General features: G+C 43.6%; 1 protein-coding gene across 1 annotated transcript in view; it reads right to left on the reverse strand.

Moving 5' to 3' along the window:
• LOC124007667 overlaps positions 1–20,420 on the reverse strand; it is a 41,456-nt gene extending 21,036 nt beyond the window's left edge. The window contains 24 exon segments of the mRNA XM_046318343.1: positions 142–286; positions 508–635; positions 1,158–1,269; positions 1,400–1,472; positions 4,111–4,299; positions 9,776–9,915; positions 10,116–10,207; positions 11,772–11,969; positions 12,112–12,210; positions 12,327–12,375; positions 12,377–12,405; positions 12,547–12,588; positions 13,050–13,178; positions 13,257–13,317; positions 13,407–13,499; positions 16,313–16,471; positions 16,590–16,741; positions 16,979–17,076; positions 17,176–17,254; positions 17,391–17,477; positions 17,640–17,735; positions 17,974–18,118; positions 18,350–18,477; positions 20,232–20,420. Coding sequence (XP_046174299.1) covers positions 142–286; positions 508–635; positions 1,158–1,269; positions 1,400–1,472; positions 4,111–4,299; positions 9,776–9,915; positions 10,116–10,207; positions 11,772–11,969; positions 12,112–12,210; positions 12,327–12,375; positions 12,377–12,405; positions 12,547–12,588; positions 13,050–13,178; positions 13,257–13,317; positions 13,407–13,499; positions 16,313–16,471; positions 16,590–16,741; positions 16,979–17,076; positions 17,176–17,254; positions 17,391–17,477; positions 17,640–17,735; positions 17,974–18,118; positions 18,350–18,477 — 2,523 coding nt within the window. The 5' untranslated portion in view covers positions 20,232–20,420.
• Positions 20,421–22,670: the final 2,250 nt, after the last annotated feature.

Raw genomic sequence — 22,670 nt, forward strand, 5'->3', positions numbered from 1 at the left:
TATTTCAAGAGTTAAAAGGGGAAATTAGCAACATAATGTACAACTTTTAATTAATCATTCCTGTAACATACAAGCAATAAAGTATGGAAGGCCACTGGCAGTAAGGTCTGTCCTGAAAAGATGTAACTGAGAATACTACACCTGTAGGTTTCCCTTGAACTTGCGGATGTTGTGTTGTCGCAGGAGGTCTTTCTCCAGGGCGAAATGGCTGTGTTGGTCATCAAGACGGGCTAGGAGATCGTGGAAGCGGACAGTGGCCAGGGATTCGTCAACAGCCACATGATCCCTATGGATTGGATCATTGACATACCGTATATAAATCTCAGAACAGCAACATTATCTCTACATAGCTATGGATTCACAGGGGAATTAAGATTGGATGAACGAGATGAAATACAATAAAAATCAGATATAATTGAAAAGGGTAGAGTACAGGAGAATGCCAGTCAAATAGAATAGATCTTTGTATATCCATTATAACAGCAGCCTTCATCCCTGCTTGCTTACCAGTCGATGCTCTCAATCCACTTGCTGAGGTACTGTCTGATGTCCATGGGGAAGGAGTCATCATAGAGCTGGTGGACCTGCTCCTGGTATTTAGACTCCAGAAGTTTCAGCTGGCACCACTGGGCCATCTAGAACAATGAGCAATAACAGTAAACTTATTACGAAAAAGTATGTCTATGATAGAAACAGGAACCTGACTCCAACATGAATAATAATTCACCTTTATATGCCTGGCATGCATCAGCTTGTTTTCCTCCCTTCCCCATGACCTCAATGTCAACACAATGGTTCTGCCCCATTTCCAAACAGTAACTAGGTTTCCATCTAATTTGTGACAGATTTGAATGCTTACATTCAAAAATCTGCATTGAATGCTTACATTCAAAAATCCCCCCCCCCCCCCCCCAGGGATGCATGAAGTGATATTGAACAGAAGGTGAAGTGATATTGAACAGAGAGATCTATATCTGAATGTAGGCATTCATTTAAGATATACAATATACCACAACCTGCACTCACCCGGATCACTGGATCGAATCCCGTAGCTGACAAGGCAGTTAGTTAACCCACTGTTCCCCGGTAGGCCATTATTATAAAATAAGAATTGGTTGTTAACGGACTTGCCTAGTTAAATACATTATGTAACTTACCACAGCAGTATCACTATTCTTAGGACTTCCACTCAAACAATGGGGCACTGGTCCACTTTCCAGCTCTTCTGGCAACATGAGCATCATCTCATCTTGCTGTCTAGATGGGTTACTAAAACACATTGCAAAAGTAAGGGGCAATTAAGTCAGATTATGGATTATACCCAAACCAGAACATTGCAAATAAAATGTCTTCCTGTTACAGATTAAGTAACAGGAAGGGTAGCCTTCTCTAAACTTACACTGACACTGATATGATATCAGTCTTTACGTATCCTGTGTCGGTGGGACTCTCCACATCCATGGGCTCTGATGCTGAAAAACAAAATGGTGGACCAGATGGACAATTGGGGATGTTTATTATGAACAAAACCTCTCAAAGTAAATGCTCACTAATATATTGTGCATCCCTAGTGTTGTTCATAATAAACATCCCCAAAGGTTTACCAGACACCATGGTCATTGAGGGGATTTTAAACAGAAATAGAATGCCTAAGCTTATCACTTCTATTTTCTGACCAACATCAGATTTTTTATTCCTATAATTCTACACTGCTCAAAAAAATAAAGGGAACACTAAAATAACACATCCTAGATCTGAATGAATGAAATATTCGTATTAAACACTTTTCTTTACATAGTTGAATGTACTGACAACAAAATCAATGGAAATCAAATTTATCAACCCATGGAGGTCTGGATTTGGAGTCACACTCAAAATTAAAGTGGAAAACCACACTACAGGCTGATCCAACTTTGATGTAATGTCCTTAAAACAAGTCAAAATGAGGCTCAGTAGTGTGTGTGCCCCCCACATGCCTGTATGACCTCCCTACAACGCCTGGGCATGCTCCTGATGAGGTGGCGGATGGTCTCCTGAGGGATCTCCTCCCAGACCTGGACTAAAGCATCCGCCAACTCCTGGACAGTCTGTGGTGCAACGCCACGTTGGTGGATGGAGCGAGACATGATGTCCCAGATGTGCTCAATTGGATTCAGGTCTGGGGAACGGGCGAGCCAGTCCATAGCATCAATGCCTTCCTCTTGCAGGAACTGCTGACACACTCCAGCCACATGAGGTCTAGCATTGTCTTGCATTAGGAGGAACCCAGGGCCAACTGCACCAGCATATGGTCTCACAAGGGGTCTGAGGATCTCATCTCGGTACCTAATGGCAGTCAGGCGACCTCTGGCGAGCACATGGAGGGCTGTGCGGCCCCCCAAAGAAATGCCACCCCACACCATGACTGTCCCACCGCCAAACCGGTCATGCTGGAGGATGTTGCAGGCAGCAGTACGTTCTCCACGGCGTCTCCAGACTGTCACGTCTGTCACGTGCTCAGTGTGAACCTGCTTTCATCTGTGAAGAGCACAGGGCGCCAGTGGCGAATTTGCCAACCTTGGTGTTCTCTGGCAAATGCCAAACGTCCTGCACAGTTTTGGGCTGTAAGCACAACCCCCACCTGTGGACGACGGGCCCTCATACCACCCTCATGGAGTCTGTTTCTGACCGTTTGAGCAGACACGTGTACATTTGTGGCCTGCTGGAGGTCATTTTGCAGGGCTCTGTCAGTGCTCCTCCTGCTCCTCATGGCACAAAGGCGGAGGTAGCGGTCCTGCTGCTGGGTTGTTGCCCTCCTACGGCCTCCTCCACGTCTCCTGATGTACTGGCCTGTCTCCTGATAGTGTCCAGAGCATGGAGGCGCTACGCTGACAGACACAGCAAACCTTCTTGCCACAGCTCGCATTGATGTGCCATCCTGGATGAGCTGCACTACCTGAGCCACTTGTGTGGGTTGTAGACTCAGTCTCATGCTACTACTAGAGTGAAAGCACCGCCAGCATTCAAAAGTGACCAAAACATCAGCCAGGAAGCATAGGAACTGAGAAGTGGTCACCACCTGCAGAACCACTCCTTTATTGGGGGTGTCTTGCTAATTGCCTATAATTTCCACCTGTTGTCTATTCCATTTGCACAACAGCATGTGAAATGTATTGTCAATCAGTGTTGCTTCCTTGGAGTTACATTGTGTTGTTTAAGTGTTCCCTTTATTTTTTTGAGCATTGTATAATGTGAAATCTATCATGTCTTATTATTTTGTAAACACTTATATTTGATATATGCCTAGAGTCGATGTCTGTGCCCGCGTGGAAAACTAATCTGGCTGTTCAACCTAGAGACTTTTGTTTTTGCAATAACTGCGTCTCAATACACAACATCCGCCGATGTCGGTTTTTACCCATCTGCGGTGGAATCAGGCAGCTCTACAGCGGAGTGACCCCATTATGGAAAGCTAATAATAATAATAATAATAATAATAATAATATATGCCATTTAGCAGACGCTTTTATCCAAAGCGACTTACAGTCATGTGTGCATACATTCTACGTATGGGTGGTCCCGGGGATTGAACCCACTACCTTGGCGTTACAAGCGCCATGCTCTACCAACTGAGCTACAGAGGACCAAAGCTGAGACTCACACGAACGGGTCAGCGGTTTTGCTCTATGACGCCCACAAGCTGAACCCCTAGGAGTCTAAGGCGATATCTACAAAGCTAACATATGGAATTGTTTTATTATGGTCATAAGATGGACCATTAAGCTATTTGATTGAGTTTTAGGAACCTTGTAGGTAGTGCCAAAAAATACATACAAATTATTTGATGAAAGACTGAATTTGGCCTTACTGCTATTAGCCCATAGAAACACATTGAATAAAACATTCATACATGGCCAAAAATAAATCTAAACAAAATATGGTTTGAGGTGTCTGAAATGCATCCGAGAGATTTAGGAAAGCATCAGGAACAAAATAACAAAAAAAGGAAATAACGGTTAAATCCTATTTATTCCATACATTTTTTTTTACCTCACAGTCACAGGTGACCTTCTCACGAGACCTTGTAAATAATATAGGATTTGAAACAAAAAAGGGTCGCTGGCTGCTTACCCTCAGAGGTCCTGGTGTAGTACTTCCCGAAGGACTTGTCTTTGGGGATGTCTGGGTAGAGGAAACGGAGTGGGTTCTCTGGGATGTTCTCAGCTGCCATCACCTTGTAGGTTCGGACGATGTCAGGCAGAGCGACGCCAGACAGCTCCTTCTTGGTGTAGGGCTCCACTGCATGGAATACAGGCTTATCTGTGAAACATGGGTGAAAAGTACATCACTGGCGACAGGTTTAGCATTCATCTTTGCATTCTATCAGAAAGTAGGCTGACCCTCTTTGACATCGCATTGGTCAAAACATTGCATTCTGTTCATTTATAAAGCCCTTTTGCAACAAAAAAAACTGCATTTACCTAACATTGTTACTAACATATAGAATATGAGATACCATACTCCGTCACAGGGATGTCACGAATATTACCGAAGGTGACTCCCCTTGTTCGGGTGGCGCTCGGCGCTCGTCGTCGCCGGTCTACTAGCTATCGCCGAGCCGTTGTTCTGTGTTCCTTTAGTTCTGTCTAATTGGTAGCACCTGTTTCTTGTTTGGTTGTTAGGGTAGGGTTATATATAGTCTGTTCAGCCCGCTTCTGTTACGTGCGGGCTTGTTCGTCTGTTTTGTTGTTTGAGTGTATTTTTGTTTGCATTTGGGTTTCACGCTGTCCGTTTATATTTCTGTTCATTTGTTTTTCCACTTTTGTTCATGTTATGTTTCCGGGACATTAAAGCGTGTTTTTCCCATATCTTTTGCTCTCTGCGCCCGACTCCACACCTCACCACTCATTTATCGTAACAGAAGCCCGCAGCACGATATGGAGTCAGCAGGAGCAGCGACCACTCCTCTTCCCACTATGGAGGACAGAGTCGATCATCACACATCCATCCTCCATCGCCTAGGATCAGCAATGGATCAGATGGAGAGGATGGATCGTTGGGAGAGGAATGGAATCTGGATCCGGTTCCAGCGCTCTGCTCATTACGCCTCCGAGGAAGTACGATGGAGCAGCGACGGGGTGCCAGGGATTCCTGCTTCAATTAGACCTCTACCTGGCCACCGTTCGGAGGAGGAGAGAGTATGGGTCCTCATCACATGCCTTACCGATAGAGCCCTGGAGTGGGCTAATGCGGTCTGGAACGGGCCCGACTCAGCGAGGGACAACTACCCGGAGTTCACCCGCCGTTTCAGGGCCGTGTTCGATCACCCTCCAGAAGGTCGAGCGGCGGGTGAGAGATTGTTCCATCTTAGACAGGGGACGAGGAGCGCGCAGGACTTCGCGCAGGAGTTCCGGACCTTGGCCGCTGGAGCAGGGTGGAACGACAGGGCCCTGATAGACCATTACAGGTGTAGCCTGAGAGAGGACGTCCGTAGGGAGCTGGCCTGTCGGGATACTACACTTAGCCTGGATGGACTGATAGACCTGTCGATCCGGTTGGACCATCTGCTAGCTGCTCGTGGACGTTCTGAAAGGGTCCTGTCATTTCTACCTCCTGACCCTCCTGCTCCTATCCCGATGGAGCTAGGAGGGAACGTGTCAAGGGAGATCGGAGGAGGAAGCTCCTCCTGTACCAGTTGTGGCCGGAGAGGGCACATGTCTGGTCGGTGCTGGAGGAATTCATCTGGGAATCGAGAAGGCAGGCAGAACACTCATCGGTCACCCCAGGTGAGTAAGCACCACACTCTCCCAGAGTTTCCTGTTGGTCACATGTTCCTATTAATTTGTTTCCTTAATTATTCTCCTCTCCAGCATAAGGCACTGGTAGATTCAGGCGCAGCTGGAAACTTTATAGATCGCGGACTCGCTCAGAGGTTGAGGATTCCGTTAGTAAAAGTAGACCCCCCTTTTACCGTGCACTCTTTAGATAGTCTACCATTAGGGTCAGGGCTGGTGAAGAACGCCACAATTTCGTTGGAGATGATTACGCAGGGGAATCACAAGGAGCAAATTAGTTTGTTCATTATCGATTCACCTGCGTTTCCAGTTGTACTTGGGATTCCCTGGCTAGCTATTCATAATCCTACGATTTTGTGGAAACAGGGAACTCTACAGGGGTGGTCTGATGAGTGTTCAGGCAGGTGTGTAGGGGTTTCCATCAGTGCGACAACGGTGGAGAGTCCAGACCAGGTTTCCACCGTGCGCATTCCAGCTGAGTATGACGATTTGGCTATCGTTTTCAGTAAAAAGAAGGCGACCCAATTACCACCCCATAGGCAGGGGGATTGCGTGATAAACCTCCAGGGTAATGCTGCACTCCCCAGGAGTCATGTGTATCCTTTGTCCCAGGAGGAGAAGGTGGCTATGGAAACTTATATCACCGAGGCTCTGGGACAGGGGTACATTCAGCCCTCCATGTCACCTGTCTCTTAGAGTTTCTTTTTTGTGAAGAAAAAAGATGGTGGTTTACGTCCGTGTATTGATTATAGAGGTCCAAATTCCACCACAGTGGGTTTTAGTTACCCACTACCTCTCATTGCTACGGCACTGGAATCATTTCACGGAGCGCAGTTCTTCACTAACCTGGATCTCAGGAGTGCTTATAATCTGGTGCGTATTCGGGAGGGAGATGAGTGGAAAACTGCATTTAGCACTACTTCTGGCCATTATGAGTACCTCGTCATGCCATACGGTTTAAAGAATGCTCCAGCTATATTTCAATCCTTCGTGGATGAGATTCTCAGAGACCTGCACAGACAGGGTGTAGTGGTGTATATTGACGATATTTTGATCTACTCCGCTACACGCACTGCGCATGTATCTCTTGTGCGCAAGGTTCTTAGATGACTGCTGGAGCATGACCTGTATGTGAAGGCGGAGAAATGTGAGTTTTCCAAACAATCAGTTTCCTTCCTGGGTTATCGCATTTTCCAGCTCTGGGTTGGTAATGGAGGGTGACCGCGTAAAGGCTGTGCGTAATTGGCCGACTCCGACCACGGTAAAGGAGGTGCAGCGGTTCTTGGGGTTTGCCAATTACTACCGGAGGTTTATCCGGGGTTTTGGTCGGTTGCTGCCCCTATTACCTCACTGCTGAAGGGGGGGCCGGTGCGTTTGCAGTGGTCAGCAGAGGCGAACGGAGCTTTTCATAAGTTGAAGGCGATGTTTACTGAGGCGCCGGTGTTGGCGCATCCGGACCCTTCTTTGGCGTTTATAGTAGAGGTGGACGCATCCGAGGCTGGGGTTGGAGCGGTGCTCTCACAGCGTTCGGGTGCGCCACCGAAGCTCCGCCCCTGTGCCTTTTTTCGAAGAAACTCGGGCCAGCGGAGCGGAATTATGATGTGGGGGATAGGGAGTTGTTGGCTATGGTTAAGGCCCTGAAGGTGTGGAGACACTGGCTTGAGGGGGCTAAGCACCCTTTCCTTATCTGGACTGACCACCGTAACCTGGAGTATATCCGATCAGCTAGGAGACTGAATCCTCGTCAGGCAAGGTGGGCCATGTTTTTCACTAGATTTCGTTTCACCATCTCGTATAGACCAGGTTCCCTCAACACTAAGGCCGACGCGCTGTCAAGACTCTATGACACTGAGGACAGGTCAATCGATCCTACTCCCATCATTCCGGCAGCTAAGCTGGTGGCACCAGTAGTATGGGATGTGGACGCGGACATCGAGCGGGCGCTAAGGGAGGAACCTGCGCCTCCACAGTGTCCGGAGGGTCGTAGGTACGTGCCGCTGGATGTTCGTGATCAATTGATTCGATGGGCTCATTGTCTACCCTCGTCAGGTCACCCAGGTATTTTTAGGACAGTGAGAGGTCTTGAGGGGAAGTACTGGTGGCCCACTTTGAGGAGGGATGTGCGATTCTATGTTTCCTCCTGTTCGGTGTGCGCCCAGAGTAAGGCTCCTCGACACCTGCCAAGAGGTAAATTACAACCTCTTCCCGTTCCACAACGGCCGTGGACCCATCTATCGGTGGATTTTCTTACTGATCTTCCCCCCTCTCAGGGTAACACAACGATCCTGGTCGTTGCGGATCGGTTCTCTAAGTCCTGCCGTCTTATCCCATTGCCCGGTCTCCCTACGGCCCTACAGACTGCAGAAGCTCTTTTCACCCATGTCTTCCGGCACTACGGGGTGCCCGAGAATATCGTTTCTGATCGGGGCCCCCAATTTATCTCCCGTGTTTGGAGGGCATTTATGGAACGTCTGGGGGTCTCGGTCAGCCTGACCTCAGGGTATCACCCGGAGAGTAATGGGCAGGTGTAGAGAGTTAACCAGGAGGTGGGTAGGTTTCTGCGGTCGTATTGCCAGGACCGGCCAGGGGAGTGGGCGAGATATATTCCCTGGGCAGAAATAGCCCAGAACTCACTAAGCCACTCCTCTACCAACATGTCACCCTTTGAGTGCGTGTTGGGGTACCAGCCAGACTGAGGCTCCTGCGGTGGAGGAGTGGGTACAGCGCTCTAAGGAGACCTGGAGGGCTGTCCAAGAGTCATTACGCCAAGCGAGTATAAGGCAGAAGAAGAGCACTGACCGTCACCGCAGTGAGGCCCCCGTGTTTGCACCTGGGGACAGGGTCTGGCTCTCGACCCGAAACCTGCCCCTCCGCTTGCCCTGCCGGAAGTTGGGTCCGCAGTGTATAGGGCCATTTAAAGTCCTGAGGAGAATAAATGAGGTTTGTTATCGATTATTACTTCCTTCGTATTATCGTATTAACCCCTCGTTTCATGTGTCTCTTCTCAGGCCGGTGGGTAGCTGGTCCCATGCAGGAAGATGAGGTTCCGGAGGATCCTCCGCCCCTCTGGACATCGAGGGGTCCCCGGCGTACAAGATACGAGCTATTCTGGACTCGAGACGCCGGGTGAGAGGCATGCAGTACCTCATTGACTGGGAGGGGTACGGTCCGGAGGAGAGGTGCTGGGTTCCGGTGAGGGATATTCTAGATCCATCCATGTTGAGTGAGTTCCATCGCCTCCGTCCGGATCGCCTAGCGCCTCGGCCCCCCGGGTCGTCCCCGAAGCCAGCGTCGGCGCGCTGGCCTCGGGGGGGGGGTTCTGTCACGAATATTACCGAAGGTGACTCCCCTTCTTGTTCGGGTGGCGCTCGGCGGTCGTCGTCGCCGGTCTACTAGCTATCGCCGATCCGTTGTTCTGTGTTCCTTTAGTTCTGTCTAATTGGTAGCACCTGTTTCTTGTTTGGTTGATAGGGTAGGGTTATATATAGTCTGTTCAGCCCGCTTCTGTTACGTGCGGGCTTGTTCGTCTGTTTTGTTGTTTGAGTGTATTTTTGTTTGCATTTGGGTTTCACGCTGTCCGTTTATATTTCTGTCAATTTGTTTTTCCACTTTTGTTCATGTTATGTTTCCGGGACATTAAAGCGTGTTTTTTCCCATATCTTTTGCTCTCTGTGCCTGACTCCACACCTCATCACTCATTTATCGTAACAAGGGATGGTTAATTCCTTCTGTCACTACAGATTTAGGATAAAACAGCTTTTAGTTGATTCACACCTCATTTATGGAACCATCCTGAAAATAATCTACAGTTGGATGCATTGGTGCCCTTTGGGCAATTCAGGTTGTTGGTTGAGGAACTCTTTGTTGAGAAAGGTGCTTGTTTTTTATGAATGTATTTTTGGTGGAATCCACCCTGCTAAAATAAAGGTCAAATAAAAATTTAAAAAACACAGATTCAAATATAGCACCTTTAGTTGTAAATGTGCATGTGTGTTACTCACCGTTAAGGTCGTGTTCCACCCAAGTGAATGTGATGGCTCCGTCTCTGCTACTCTCACTGAAGCGCAGCAGGAACGTGCCTGGACACTTCCCAGTCAGCATGGCCTTTGCCCTATCCTTACTCACAAAGCCCAGGATGCAACTGTAGTGGGAGAGAACAAGCAACATTTCTTTATTACTTACATTACCTTATTTGTTTTAGTAGGCAGGGACAATGCACATTGTTCATCATGGCTGTCAATGTGCCAGATGTAGCCATTCAGCTAATATGTCATCCCTAAAAGAGCACTAGTTATTTGCTTTTGTAATTGTCAATTCCAAAAAGAGTAAAGAAAAACTCACTCATCATTCCACAGGGACAGCAGATGTCTCTTGATGAGGTCCAGGATGTCTTCGATCCACAGACAGAAGGGAAAGCTCTTCTCACGGAGGCTCTGTAGTTGACACAAGGGAGCACTTACTCGATGTCCTCCTTATATATATATATATCTTTGTGAACTGTAAATATTTTAAACAAAGTACAGCTTCTAAAAGGCTTTATATAGAATACATAGGCTTCATAAGCACTACATACAGTGCATTCGGATAGTATTTAGACCCCTTGACTATTCCACATCGTTACACTACAGCCTTATTCTTAAATTGATTCAATAGTTTTTTCCCCTCATCAATCGACACACAATACCCTATAATGACAAAGCAAAAACAGGTTTGCAGACATTTTTGCTAATTTATCTAAAAGAAAAAAACTGAAATGTCACATTTACATAAGTATTGAGACCCTTTACTCAGTACTGTTACGATCTAACTAAAGAGTAAAATCTCATGGCCGATTAGTAAAGCTCAAACCAAGTTTATTCACCCACTGAGTCAGACAGCTGAACAGACCAATACATATATTTACACAAACACTGGTATTTAAACCTTCCTCGTATACTGAGTCTCCTCCTGACACATCTGGACAGCCAATACATCTCTTAAACTAGACAAAACATTAGTGATATCTCTCCTGACCACGGCACAAATTCCTCACTCCTCCCCAACTCACCGCTGTCCTGTTGACTTGTAACCGACTGTGGCCCTTCTCCTTCCCATAGGATCCCTGATGTCTAACAGTAATGTATTCTGACAGAATGTAAATGTTCTACATTCCCCTCTCTCTCACTCAGTGACATGAATAAGGATATTTCATATTTTCAAGTTTAGAAAGTCAGAACTTTGTTGAAGCACCTTTGGCAGTGATTACAGACTAGAGTCTTCTTGGTTAAAACACAGAGACTTGACCTGAAGCCACTCCTGCGTTGTCTTGGCTGTGTGCTTAGGATCGTTGTCCTGTTGGAAGGTGAACCTTCACCCCAGTCTCTGGAGCAGATGTTCATGTGTTTGAACCTATCAGTTTTGTTGTGACAAGGTTCACCTTCCAACAGAAGATAGCCCTATTTGGTAAAAAACCAAGTCTATATTATGGCAAGAACAGCTTAAATAAGCAAAGAGAAATGGCAGTCCATCATTACTTTAAGACATGAAGGTCAGTCAATATGGAACATTTCAAGAACTTTGAAAGTTTCTTCAAGTGCCGTCACAAAACCATCAAAGCGTTATGATGAAACTGGCTCTCATGAGGACCGCCACAGGAAAGGAAGACCCTGTCACGCCCTGGCATTAGTATTCTGTGTTTTCTTTATTATTTTGGTCAGGCCAGGGTGTGACATGGGTGATTTATGTGTCTTGTAACGCAAAAATACTTCCCAAATGCACTGTAAATGCTTCACAAATCATCTATATGTGCATGTCATATTCTATAAATGGCTTATAAACATTTGGCAAGTCCCCCTACGTTGGGAATTGTTACATCACCTTTTCTACACCATTTAAAAAGAGTATGATATACACTTAGATCATTTATGTAGTGTTTATGCTACAGTATATAAATCCTTTATCAGTTGTACTTTGTTTAAATTGGGACCAAATATTCTGTGTACTGTAATCCTAACCTACCTTGACAGCACCGAACATGGTCCAGGAGATAAGGCCCTCAGGATTCCTCTGTGCTTTCTGACCCAGTAGTTTGTCAGCCAGCATGCCTAGCTGCTCATCATTGAGCCCCCTCTTGGTGACAGAGGAAAACTGCCAGCTCAGCACCTCAGATAGCTGACCCCAGGACACTGCCGGAGGGTTCAGGAAGAACTCCAGGTCCTGTTCCAACAAACCAATCATATTTATTTAAAAACTCATTTTTAAATCAAATGTTGTCATAAAGTGTTTGACAGTAAGTCAGAAAAACACCTTCAAGGCAAGGAAAAACTCCCAGGAGGAAGGAACCTTGAGAGAAGACTACCTGGGGCTCGCTGGTCAGCATGTTGTACCACAGGATGGAGGCCCAGCCACTAGGCAGCTGGCTGCAGTTGGAGATGACCACGATGGGCAGGGAGATGGTCTAAAAAGGACCAGAGGACAGACTAAATCAAAGGCAAATTAAATAAGGCCAGAGCGCTGTTGGACCTCATAAAAATGAGAGTGTAGGCCTGAATCTCTATATTTCAGATCACTTACCCCTAGTTTGATTTCCAGACCTGACTGGCGGAGTCCCGACTCAAAGCAGATGCAGTGCATCTGTCACAATGAGAGGCCCCTGGAATAACATAGTCAGAAACATAAGCCGCACCAGAATGTATTTAATACTAATCATGAAATTCACAAATACTGTACAGATTACATTGGTCATTATAGCCCATTAAGACCAATCAGAAACAAGCTCTCTTAGGTCTCTTACCTCTTTCTTTCCTCTTCCAGTCACTCTCTGCTCTTGCAGTCTCTGTGTCGAGATCAAAGAATAAAACTGTAAAGCAGGGATCATCAACTACTGTAGATTCAGCTGCAGGCCGATATTTTCTTGAGAGGATGGTCAGGGTGCCGGAACATAATTACAAATCATTTGTAGACGACAAACTTACCGCAAGAAGCCCAAACAGATATAATATTTTACTATAACACAATCATATCAAACCTTGCTTACATTTGTATACGGTCACATATATTTTTTAATATGCGTGGGAATACTTTGGAACAGATTTCCAAAATTAAAATTTGCTGGTGTTTTTACAGTAAAAAATAAATAAAAATACACCTTGACCGCCACTTGACCTCCAAATAAAATGACCTTCAGTTGGGGAACCCTGCTGTAAAGAGTGATGACAGTGCAGGTCCAAATGGACAAATGGGACAACTCATTCAGACGTAGTGCCCTGTATGCCATTTGAAATGGTGCTAGCTTACCAAAGGGAAAAACTCTGCAGCCAAGCTTCCATTTGACTCCTCCATAGTCATAACTTTTGTGTTGGTGCCCAAGATGTTGAACTTACGAAACCCTTTCTTTTCTGTAACGTCCCTGGAGAGAAAAGAAAATATGCATTCCCCCTTTAGTTATGTATTCACATCACAAATTCAAGAGCAGGACAAAATAACACCACACTCCTGTACTTACTTGTCAAACAAAGCTTTCACTTTGAGTTGATAGTTGAATTCCTGGAGCTTCACAAGAAATCTAGAGAGGAAATACAAATCAAAACTTAACCAGGTCTGGAGAGATCCATAGGAACTATAGACGGGAGGTGCTGTTGTGTTTGTGCTTACCTGAGCTTGACAGTGAACGGCACCTGTGTCTTCAGCACCAGAGGTCTCTGTGGATGTGTGAGCATGCAGGGCTGTCTCTCTACTACCAAGGAACTAAGACACACCACAGAAACACAAGGAATTTTGAGGTGATATACTGTATAGAGGCATAGAAACAACACTTTGGTTTCTACTTCCAGCTTATACAAAATATATACAGTACCAGTCAAAAGTTTGGACACACCTACTCATTCAAGGGTTTTCTTTATTTTTACTGTTTTCTACATTGTAGAAAAATACTTAAGACATAACTATGAAAAAAACACATATGGAATCATGTGGTAACCAAAAAAGTGTTAAACATATCAATATATTTAAGATTCTTCAAAAGTAGCCACCCTTTGCCTAGATGACAGCTTTGCACACACTTGGCATTCTCTCAACCAGCTTCATGAGGTAGTCACCTGGAATGCATTTAGATTAACAGGCGTGCCTTCTTAAGTTAATTTGTGAAATTTCTTTCCTTCTTAATGCGTTTGAGCCAATCAGTTGTGTATACAGAAGATAGCCCTAATTGGTAAAAGACCAAGTTCATATTATGGCAAAAACAGATCAAATAAGTAAAGAGAAATGAAAGTCCATCTGTCACAATCGTCGTAGTGAGGAGACCAAAGCACAGCGTGATGTGGATAAATCTTTTTAATGAAAGACGAAAAAACGCGAAGTACACTAAACAAACAAACAAACAAACAGAATAACAAGACAAACGTGACCACTATCAAAACTGAGTGCAAAGATGCAACATCACATAGACAATAACCCACAAACCCAAACTGGAAAATGGCAACCTAAATAGGTTCCCCAATCAGAGACAACGATAAACAGCTGCCTCTGATTGGGAACCAATCCAGACCACCATAGACCTACAAAATGCCAAGACTAGACACACACACCTAGATATACAAAACCCTAGATGAGACAAAAACACACATACCACCCTCGTCACACCCTGACCTAACCAAAATATGTAAAGAAAACAAAGAATACTCAGGTCAGGGCATGACACCATCATTACTTTAACAGCCAATACGGAACATTTCAAGACCTTTGAAAGTTTCTTGAAACGCAGTCGCAAAAACCATCAAGCGGTATGATGAAACTGGCTCTCATGAGGACTGCCAAAGGAAAGGAAGACCCAGAGTTACCTCTGCTGCAGAGGATAAGTTCATTAGAGTTAACTTCACCTCAGATTGCAGCCAAAATAAATGCTTTACAGAGTTCAAAAAACAGACATCAACTATTCAGAGGAGACTGCGTGAATCAGGCCTTCATGGTCGAATTGCTGCAAAGAAACCATTACTAAAGGACACCAATAATAAGAAGAGACTTGCAAGACAAGCAATGGACATTAGACAGGTACCATCTGTCCTTTGGTCTGATGAGTCCAATTGTGCAATTTTTGGATCCAACTGATGTGTTTTTATGAGACAGAGAGTAGGTGAAAGTATGATCTCCGCATGTGTTGTTCCCACAGTGAAGCATGGAGGAGGGGGTGTGATGGTGCTTTGCTGGTGACACTATCGGTGATTTATTTCAAATTCTAGGGACACATACCCAACATGGCTACCACATGATTCTTCAGCGCTATCTGCCATCCCATCTGGTTTGTTCTTTGGAGGGATTATCATTTGCACTATTTGCATTGCCGCCCCTCCCCCCCTTTGACGCTGCTGCTATTGTTTATTTATGCATAGTCCTTAGAAATCTACCCACAACTAACCGGTGCCAACGCACATTGACTCTGTACCGGTACCCCCTGTATATAGCCTCGGTATTGTTATTTTACTGCTGCTCTTAAATTGTTACTTTTATTTCTGAATCTTTACATACATTTTTTACTTTACACGTATTTTTCTTAAAACTGCATTGTTGGTTAAGGGCTTGTAAGTAAGCATTTCACTGTAAGGTGTTTCACTGTAACCTGTTGTATTCGGTGCATATGACAAATAAAAATGTTTTGATGTGAAACACACCTCCAGGCTGTGTAAGTGCTATTTGACCAAGAAGGAGAGTGATAGAGTGCTGCCTCAGATGACCTGGCATCCATAATCACCTGACCTCAACCCAATTGAGATGGTTTGCAATGAGTTGGAGTGCAGAGTGAAGGAAAAGCAGCCAACAATTGTTCAGCATATGTGGGAACTTCTTCAAGACTGTTGGAAAAGCATTCCTTATGAAGCTAGTTGAGAGAATGCCAAGAGTGTGCAAAGCTGTCGTCAAGGCAAAGGGGGACTACTTTGAATAATCTCAAATATAAAATATATTTTTAAAATATATATTTTTTGGTTACTATGATTCCATATTTTGATGTGTTCACTACCATACTACAATGTAAAAATGGTAAAAACAAAGAAAATCTCTAATGTATCTGTTACGGTTTTCCTTCTCTTCCTCTGAAGAGGAGGTGTAGCAGGGATCGGACCAAAATGCACCGTGGTTATTTCAATACATCTTTTAATAAAAGATAAACACAAACCATACAAAACCTAAACAGCCTTATCGGGTGCAAACAAACACTGAGACTGGAACAATCACCCACGAAACACTCAAAGAATATAGCTGCCTAAATATGGTTCCCAATCAGAGACAACGATAAACACCTGCCTCTGATTGAGAACCACTGCAGACAGCCATAGACTATTCTAGATAACCCCACTATACCACAATCCCAATACCTACAAAAACCCCAAGACAAAACACACCACATAATAAACCCATGTCACACCCTGGCCTAACCAAAATAAGAAAGAAAACACAAAATACTAAGACCAGGGAGTTACAAGATCTACTTAATTTAAATTATCAAAAACGGCAGCAAAAAACAGAGTGGGTGTTTAACTTCGGAATACAAGTGTGGTGTCACTCACTGTTCTAGGAGGTTCTGGAACAGTGCCAGGGCCCGCCCCTCCAGGAAGCCTTTCTGCTGTTTGATTGGGTCGTTGTCGCATGTGTACTTCTGAGCTAGTTTATGGAGCTCCTTCAGCTGCTGCCTCACCTGCTGCAGGCTTTCTGCTACTGCTGTGAACCTACAGGGGAAGAAGATGAAGCAGAACAAGAACAATACTTTATTTTGTTGGGTTCCTAAATTCATCTTTTTGCTTGATCAGACAAGAGATGCCCAAAATAATTAACTAGTCTCCTCACCAGTTCTGCAGTTGGTCCAGACATGCGTTGGGTGGTCCTCCAATACAGGAGCTCTGCTGCCTCTTCTTCCACTCAGGCAGCTCCTCTGAGATCAAGTATGATTGGACCTCCTCGGCCATGTTGAGCACCTCCGCCAACTGACCAACCACTTCCTGTGGAGGCAGACAACAACATACGTATAGTTATTATTTACTCTAAAACGGTCATCTACTCTTCAATATGAGCATGCTGGTTATAACTAGGTAATACACTCTTAGTCATTCAGACAGACTATGATACATGGTATTCTTAGCGGTGCTTGATGCATGATTATTCATGCTTTTTGTCATTGCATTTTGTAAATCACAGCACGTCATGGTAAAATGTAACCTCATCATGACCCCTCTTACCACTCTCTTGAACTTCAGCTTCAGCTTGAAACACATCTCTACAATCTGCAGCTTCTCGTGTTCCAGCTGTTTGGGTGTCAGCTCGTTCATTTCATGTTCTAAAGTGGGAGAAAGAAAAACATTCACTTAATGACTAAACCTGAAACACAGACCTGTAAATAAATGATCTATTACAGATTGAGAATAAAACACCTCACCTCTGTTCTTAAGAGTATTTTCCTTAAAGTCATGCTCGTCTTGAAGGTATTCCAGAGACTTTATATTCTGATCCGCTTCCTAGCAAGTGAGATAAACACGTTGGATCAGGTAGATGGCAAACCTGACATGCATGAACATGTACTGCGAATCACTGACGGAACTGTTCCACCAGGAAACAATCAACATCTAGTTTATGATGGAAATGATAACTCACCTGAACCTTGTTTTTCATGTCTTTTACTTTGTTGTCCAGGTTTTGCTTTTCCAGAACCATGCTGGTCTGTGTGTTTTCTCTGTCGGTCTGAAGAGGAAAATACTGTTCATTTAACTGCACAGTTAAAGCATGTAAACACTCCAATATAGAGTTATGTATCATCTACAATATCTGACAGCACGGATAGAGAAAGACGTGTGGTGATTTTATTAATTACAATGTATGTCAATACAAGTTCATGCAGAGCACCTCTATGCTTTTGGCAGCAGCCAGAATCCTCCGCTCCTCCTTCAGGTTTCTGGAGATGATCATGGCCAAGTGAACGGGGTCCTCCTGAAAGCAGTCCTGGAAAAGTGGGTACTTTTTTACTACAAACTCAAAAAACATTTACTGACATTGGGGTCATAAATTCCACATCAACAACTCATTCAAAATCAATCTATTTCAAGAGTTAAAAGGGGAAATTAGCAACATAATGTACAACTTTTAATTAATCATTCCTGTAACATACTAGCAATAAAGTATGGAAGGCCACTGGCAGTAAGGTCTGTCCTGAAAAGATGTAACTGAGATAATACTACACCTGTAGGTTTCCCTTGAACTTGCGGATGTTGTGTTGTCGCAGGAGGTCTTTCTCCAGGGCGAAATGGCTGTGTTGGTCATCAAGACGGGCTAGGAGATCGTGGAAGCGGACAGTGGCCAGGGATTCGTCAACAGCCACATTATCCCTATGGATTGGATCATTGACATACCGTATATAAATCTCAGAACAGCAACATTATCTCTACATAGCTATGGATTCACAGGGGAATTAAGATTGGATGAACGAGATGAAATACAATAAAAATCAGATATAATTGAAAAGGGTAGAGTACAGGAGAATGCCAGTCAAATAAATGCATATATAAAGATCTATTCTAACAGCAGCCTCCCTGCAGTCTTCATCCCTGCTTGCTTACCAGTCGATGCTCTCAATCCACTTGCTGAGGTACTGTCTGATGTCCATGGGGAAGGAGTCATCATAGAGCTGGTGGAACTGCTCCTGGTATTTAGACTCCAGAAGTTTCAGCTGGCACCACTGGGCCATCTAGAACAATGAGCAATAACAGTAAACTTATTACGAAAAAGTATGTCTATGATAGAAACAGGAACTTGACTACAACATGAATAATAATTCACCTTTATATGCCTGGCATGCATCAGCTTGTTGTCCTCCCTTCCCCATGACCTCAATGTCAACACAATGGTTCTGCCCCATTTCCAAACAGTAGTTAGGATTCCATCCAATTTGTGACAGATTTTCATTTAAATATTTAACTCTATAATCTGCATAAAACAATATGGCCATTTCCTCTCATGGGATGTGTTTCCAGCAAACTGTCTGTTTGCGGATAAAATGCGCAAAAAAATCTCTTGCTGTTAAATTCTCATGTACCCGAATGAAAAATACAAATTAAATCGGGTTCCATCGCATTTTCAACTCTACTGATGATTTTGTCACAAAACCTGTCGCGTTAGCTTTACATAGCAAATGTGCCCACTGGTCTTGGCACAAGCGTTCTAGCCAACAGCTCGCAGATACAGTGCAGGTAGGCAACCAACATTATGAGATTGTTATGGATAAGAGCGATATTGTTTTATTTGTCAAACAGCAGCCATGGCATCGATCATCATGTCACCAGAATAAGACTCTCAATATTCTTTGGAAAGGAGCGTCACGTTTATCACCTTACAAAAACAGACCCTCATCCTAATGTATTTATTTTGCCTAATAAACTGTGTCAGGATTTGGCCAGGGTTGTTCCAGTTTTTGGTCACTAGATGCCCCCATTGTGCTTTTTGACCTTTTGTTTTCCCTTGATCAGTTGGTTAAGTGACTGTTTCTCACTCCGGAGACCCGGGTTCGTAACCGGGACCTGACAGAATCCCCCCCCCCCCCCTAGGAACGGCTCCTGACGTTCCTACCAGCTCTATTTCTGTCAGGACCCGGTTACAAACCCGGGTCTCCGGAGTGAGAAACAGTCACTTAACCAACTGAGCCACGAATAGTCGGCAGAACCCAGAAGATGAGGCAGACACAGCATTACTTGAGACTGTGTTTTTAATGAAGTAAAAAGACTTTCAAAAAGTCCTTCAGGAAAACATGTAACTCCACAACCTCAAAAAGGAATTCCACAAGAACAAAGGTAATCCTCCAAGACAAAAAAGGTAAATCCACAAGGTGGTAGGTATAGCATAAAAAGCCTCAAAAGATACTCAAAAATAAATAAACAAGAACAAAAAACAGAATTCCACAAGAGAGTCCACCGGGATCAACAAGAGTTCACAGAATACTAGGGCTGGATGCTAACATACAAACACAGAGCAAAGAACTGAGGAATACTAAGGGTTTAAATACAATCAGGGGAAACGAGGCACAGGTGCAAATAATAATGGGGATCAAGGGAAAAGAAAAGGTCAAAAGGCACAATGGGGGAATCTAGTGACCAAAAACCGGAACAACCCTGGCCAAATCCTGACACTATGCTTTCCCGAGTCGTAGTGGGAGGAGCACACAACATATCATGATGTGACAACAATTTACTTCGATATGATGGTTATTAACTATACCAATAGACTATTTGCCCACAAAAAATGTCCCACCATGTCTAAAAAAACAAATTGTCTGTTGGCGTTTATAAAATGTTAAAAGCATTTCATGTTTCCATAGCGCGGTCATTACTTGTTTAATGCGTCGGGTACTTAATATGTATAAGGTATAAAGTTAATTTCATTGTCCATTTGTGGGATGTTGGTATAAAGGCTGTAACACCAACTGTTTAACAAAATGGATTGCCTTACCTTTGATGAGGGAATAAATCACAGAAAACAGTCTTCTCTGTTAAAATGTACGGCCAGTAGGCTACACAAATCGCAAACACAACAGTCTCGAAGTGCGGAAATAAGTATTTGCTCAGGAATTCCCCAGGTGTTATGCAGCATCCCCATACTTGCCGGAACTAGGAAATGTGTTTAACTACAACTTCCGAGTTTCCACCTTCCAGCTAGCACTTGAACAGTTTTGCCACCATTTTTATGCTAGTGCATCAATGCGTATTAAACTATTATAAAGACAGCTGTGATGGAATTTTCGGGACAATTTTATAAATCCCGACAGATCATTTTTGTTCGATGGCATGGTGGGATCTTTTGTGTCAGTAAAATTAATGATGCGATAAATGTCGGTGAAAACGCCTTTATGCGCAAATATTGATATATTAACCATCATATTAAAGTAAACTTGGAGACCGAGATAAAAACCGTTTCAGGTTGGATACTCGACGGATATTCGTCTATAACCTTCCTTACATCCACAAACAGCAGTTAGGGACCATCAACATAGTGACAAATCAAAGTTTTCACATTTCAATAGCTATTTAACCATTACTCCTAAAACTTTCAAAACTGGTTCTAGCTAACCCGATGGCATAGACACACATTGCACACATTACTTTTTTGTTGATTTACATCTCGCACTAGTTTAATTTATTTATTTACATTTTTTATTCAAAACTTTCTACTTTTAATCTCGGACAAAACAGAGATGCTTGTTCTAGGTCCCAAGAAACAAAGAGATCTTCTATTGAATCTGACAATTAATCTTGATGGTTGTACAGTCGTCTCAAATAAAACCTTGAAGGACCTCGGTGTTACTCTGGACCCTGATCTCTTTTTTGACAAACATTATTATTTGACCTGCTGGACATTTATGAACATTAGAACATCTTGGCCATGTTCTGTTATAATCTCCACCCGGCACAGCCAGAAGAGGACTGGCCACCCCTCACAGCCTGGTTCCTCTCTAGGTTTCTTCCTAGGTTTTGGCCTTTCTAAGGAGTTTTTCCTAGCCACTGTGCTTCTACACCTGCATTGCTTGCTGTTTGGGGTTTTAGGCTGGGTTTCTGTACAGCACTTTGAGATATCAGCTGATGTACGAAGGGCTATATAAATACATTTGATTTGATTTTTGAATTTAAAAATCTCGGCAGGGTAGCCTAGTGGTTAGAGCATTGGACTAGTAACCGGAACAAGTTCAAACCCCCGAGCTGACAAGGTACAAATCTGTCATTCTGCCCCTAAACAGGCAGTTAACCCACTGTTCCTAGGCTGTCATTGAAAATAAGAATTTGTTCTTAACTGACTTGCCTAGTTAAATAAAGGTAAAATTTAAAAAAAATATGACCTACTGAACTCAAATAAGTTTTAGAATGTCCACTGACTACACTTTTATATTGCACACCCTTTAGTTTGTCCATTTTCATCTCACACATTTAACATGAATTTTTCTAAATTGAACATTTCAATAGCTCCTTGGTCATGTGACCTAATTATTTCAAACAGGATTCCGAATGTCCACTGACTACCCTTCTATTATTGCACACCCTTTAGTTTGTCCATTTTCATCACACAAGATTTTACATACATTTTTCAAAATGTAAAATTTCAATAGCTCCTTGGTCATGTGACCTACTGACCTCAAACAAGGTTCAGAATGTCCACTGACTATACCTTCATATCACACACTGATGTTTGTCTTCTTTCATATCATACTATTAGACTTAAATATGTAAGCTTTGCAGGCCTTCATTTCACAATGGGTGTTCATTTTTATTTTTTTATTAACACATTTTCCAGCCTCGCAATAACTATCTTTCACATGGACACTGTAAAGATCTGCAAATGGCTGTATGTGGTATGGATCAAGGACAGGAGAGGTGTTCGAACAGAGGTGCTTAAAGGAAGGCGCACAGGTAGGCCTCACGAAAAACAATGTTTCATGAGCTCTTTTTAATCACAGTAATAGGCAGGGATTTGTCAGTCAGAGTGAGCTTGATAAGGTGAAAGAATCCTTTTCATAGCATCCCTTTCATATACTGTAGATTAAGACTAATCCTTCTACGTTGAGTATTAGAATGCAGTTTCCATAACCTGATAATGACTTGATATTTGAGTGCATTCACAACAAGCTACCTGCAGACAACTTAAAAGATGCAATATCGCATTTGAGGGTTCGTTTTTCTGATGAAAATAGTTATTTCTAACTGGAAAAATATATTCCTAGGTATTTTGTGAGTAAAATCCTTTTTCCAAAATTGATTTAGGTACATTTTTGTGAAGAGGTATGAACGTTGTGATATGGGTCATTTAATCAAAACATTTCTATATTGCTTCCCCAGTATCTGCATGAACCATCAGACCAAATGTTTTTGGTTGACCCTGCTGGACAGAAAGAGAAGGAGG

Source organism: Oncorhynchus gorbuscha, linkage group LG21, assembly GCF_021184085.1.
Source record: "Oncorhynchus gorbuscha isolate QuinsamMale2020 ecotype Even-year linkage group LG21, OgorEven_v1.0, whole genome shotgun sequence".
Classification (NCBI taxonomy): Eukaryota; Metazoa; Chordata; class Actinopteri; order Salmoniformes; family Salmonidae; genus Oncorhynchus; species Oncorhynchus gorbuscha.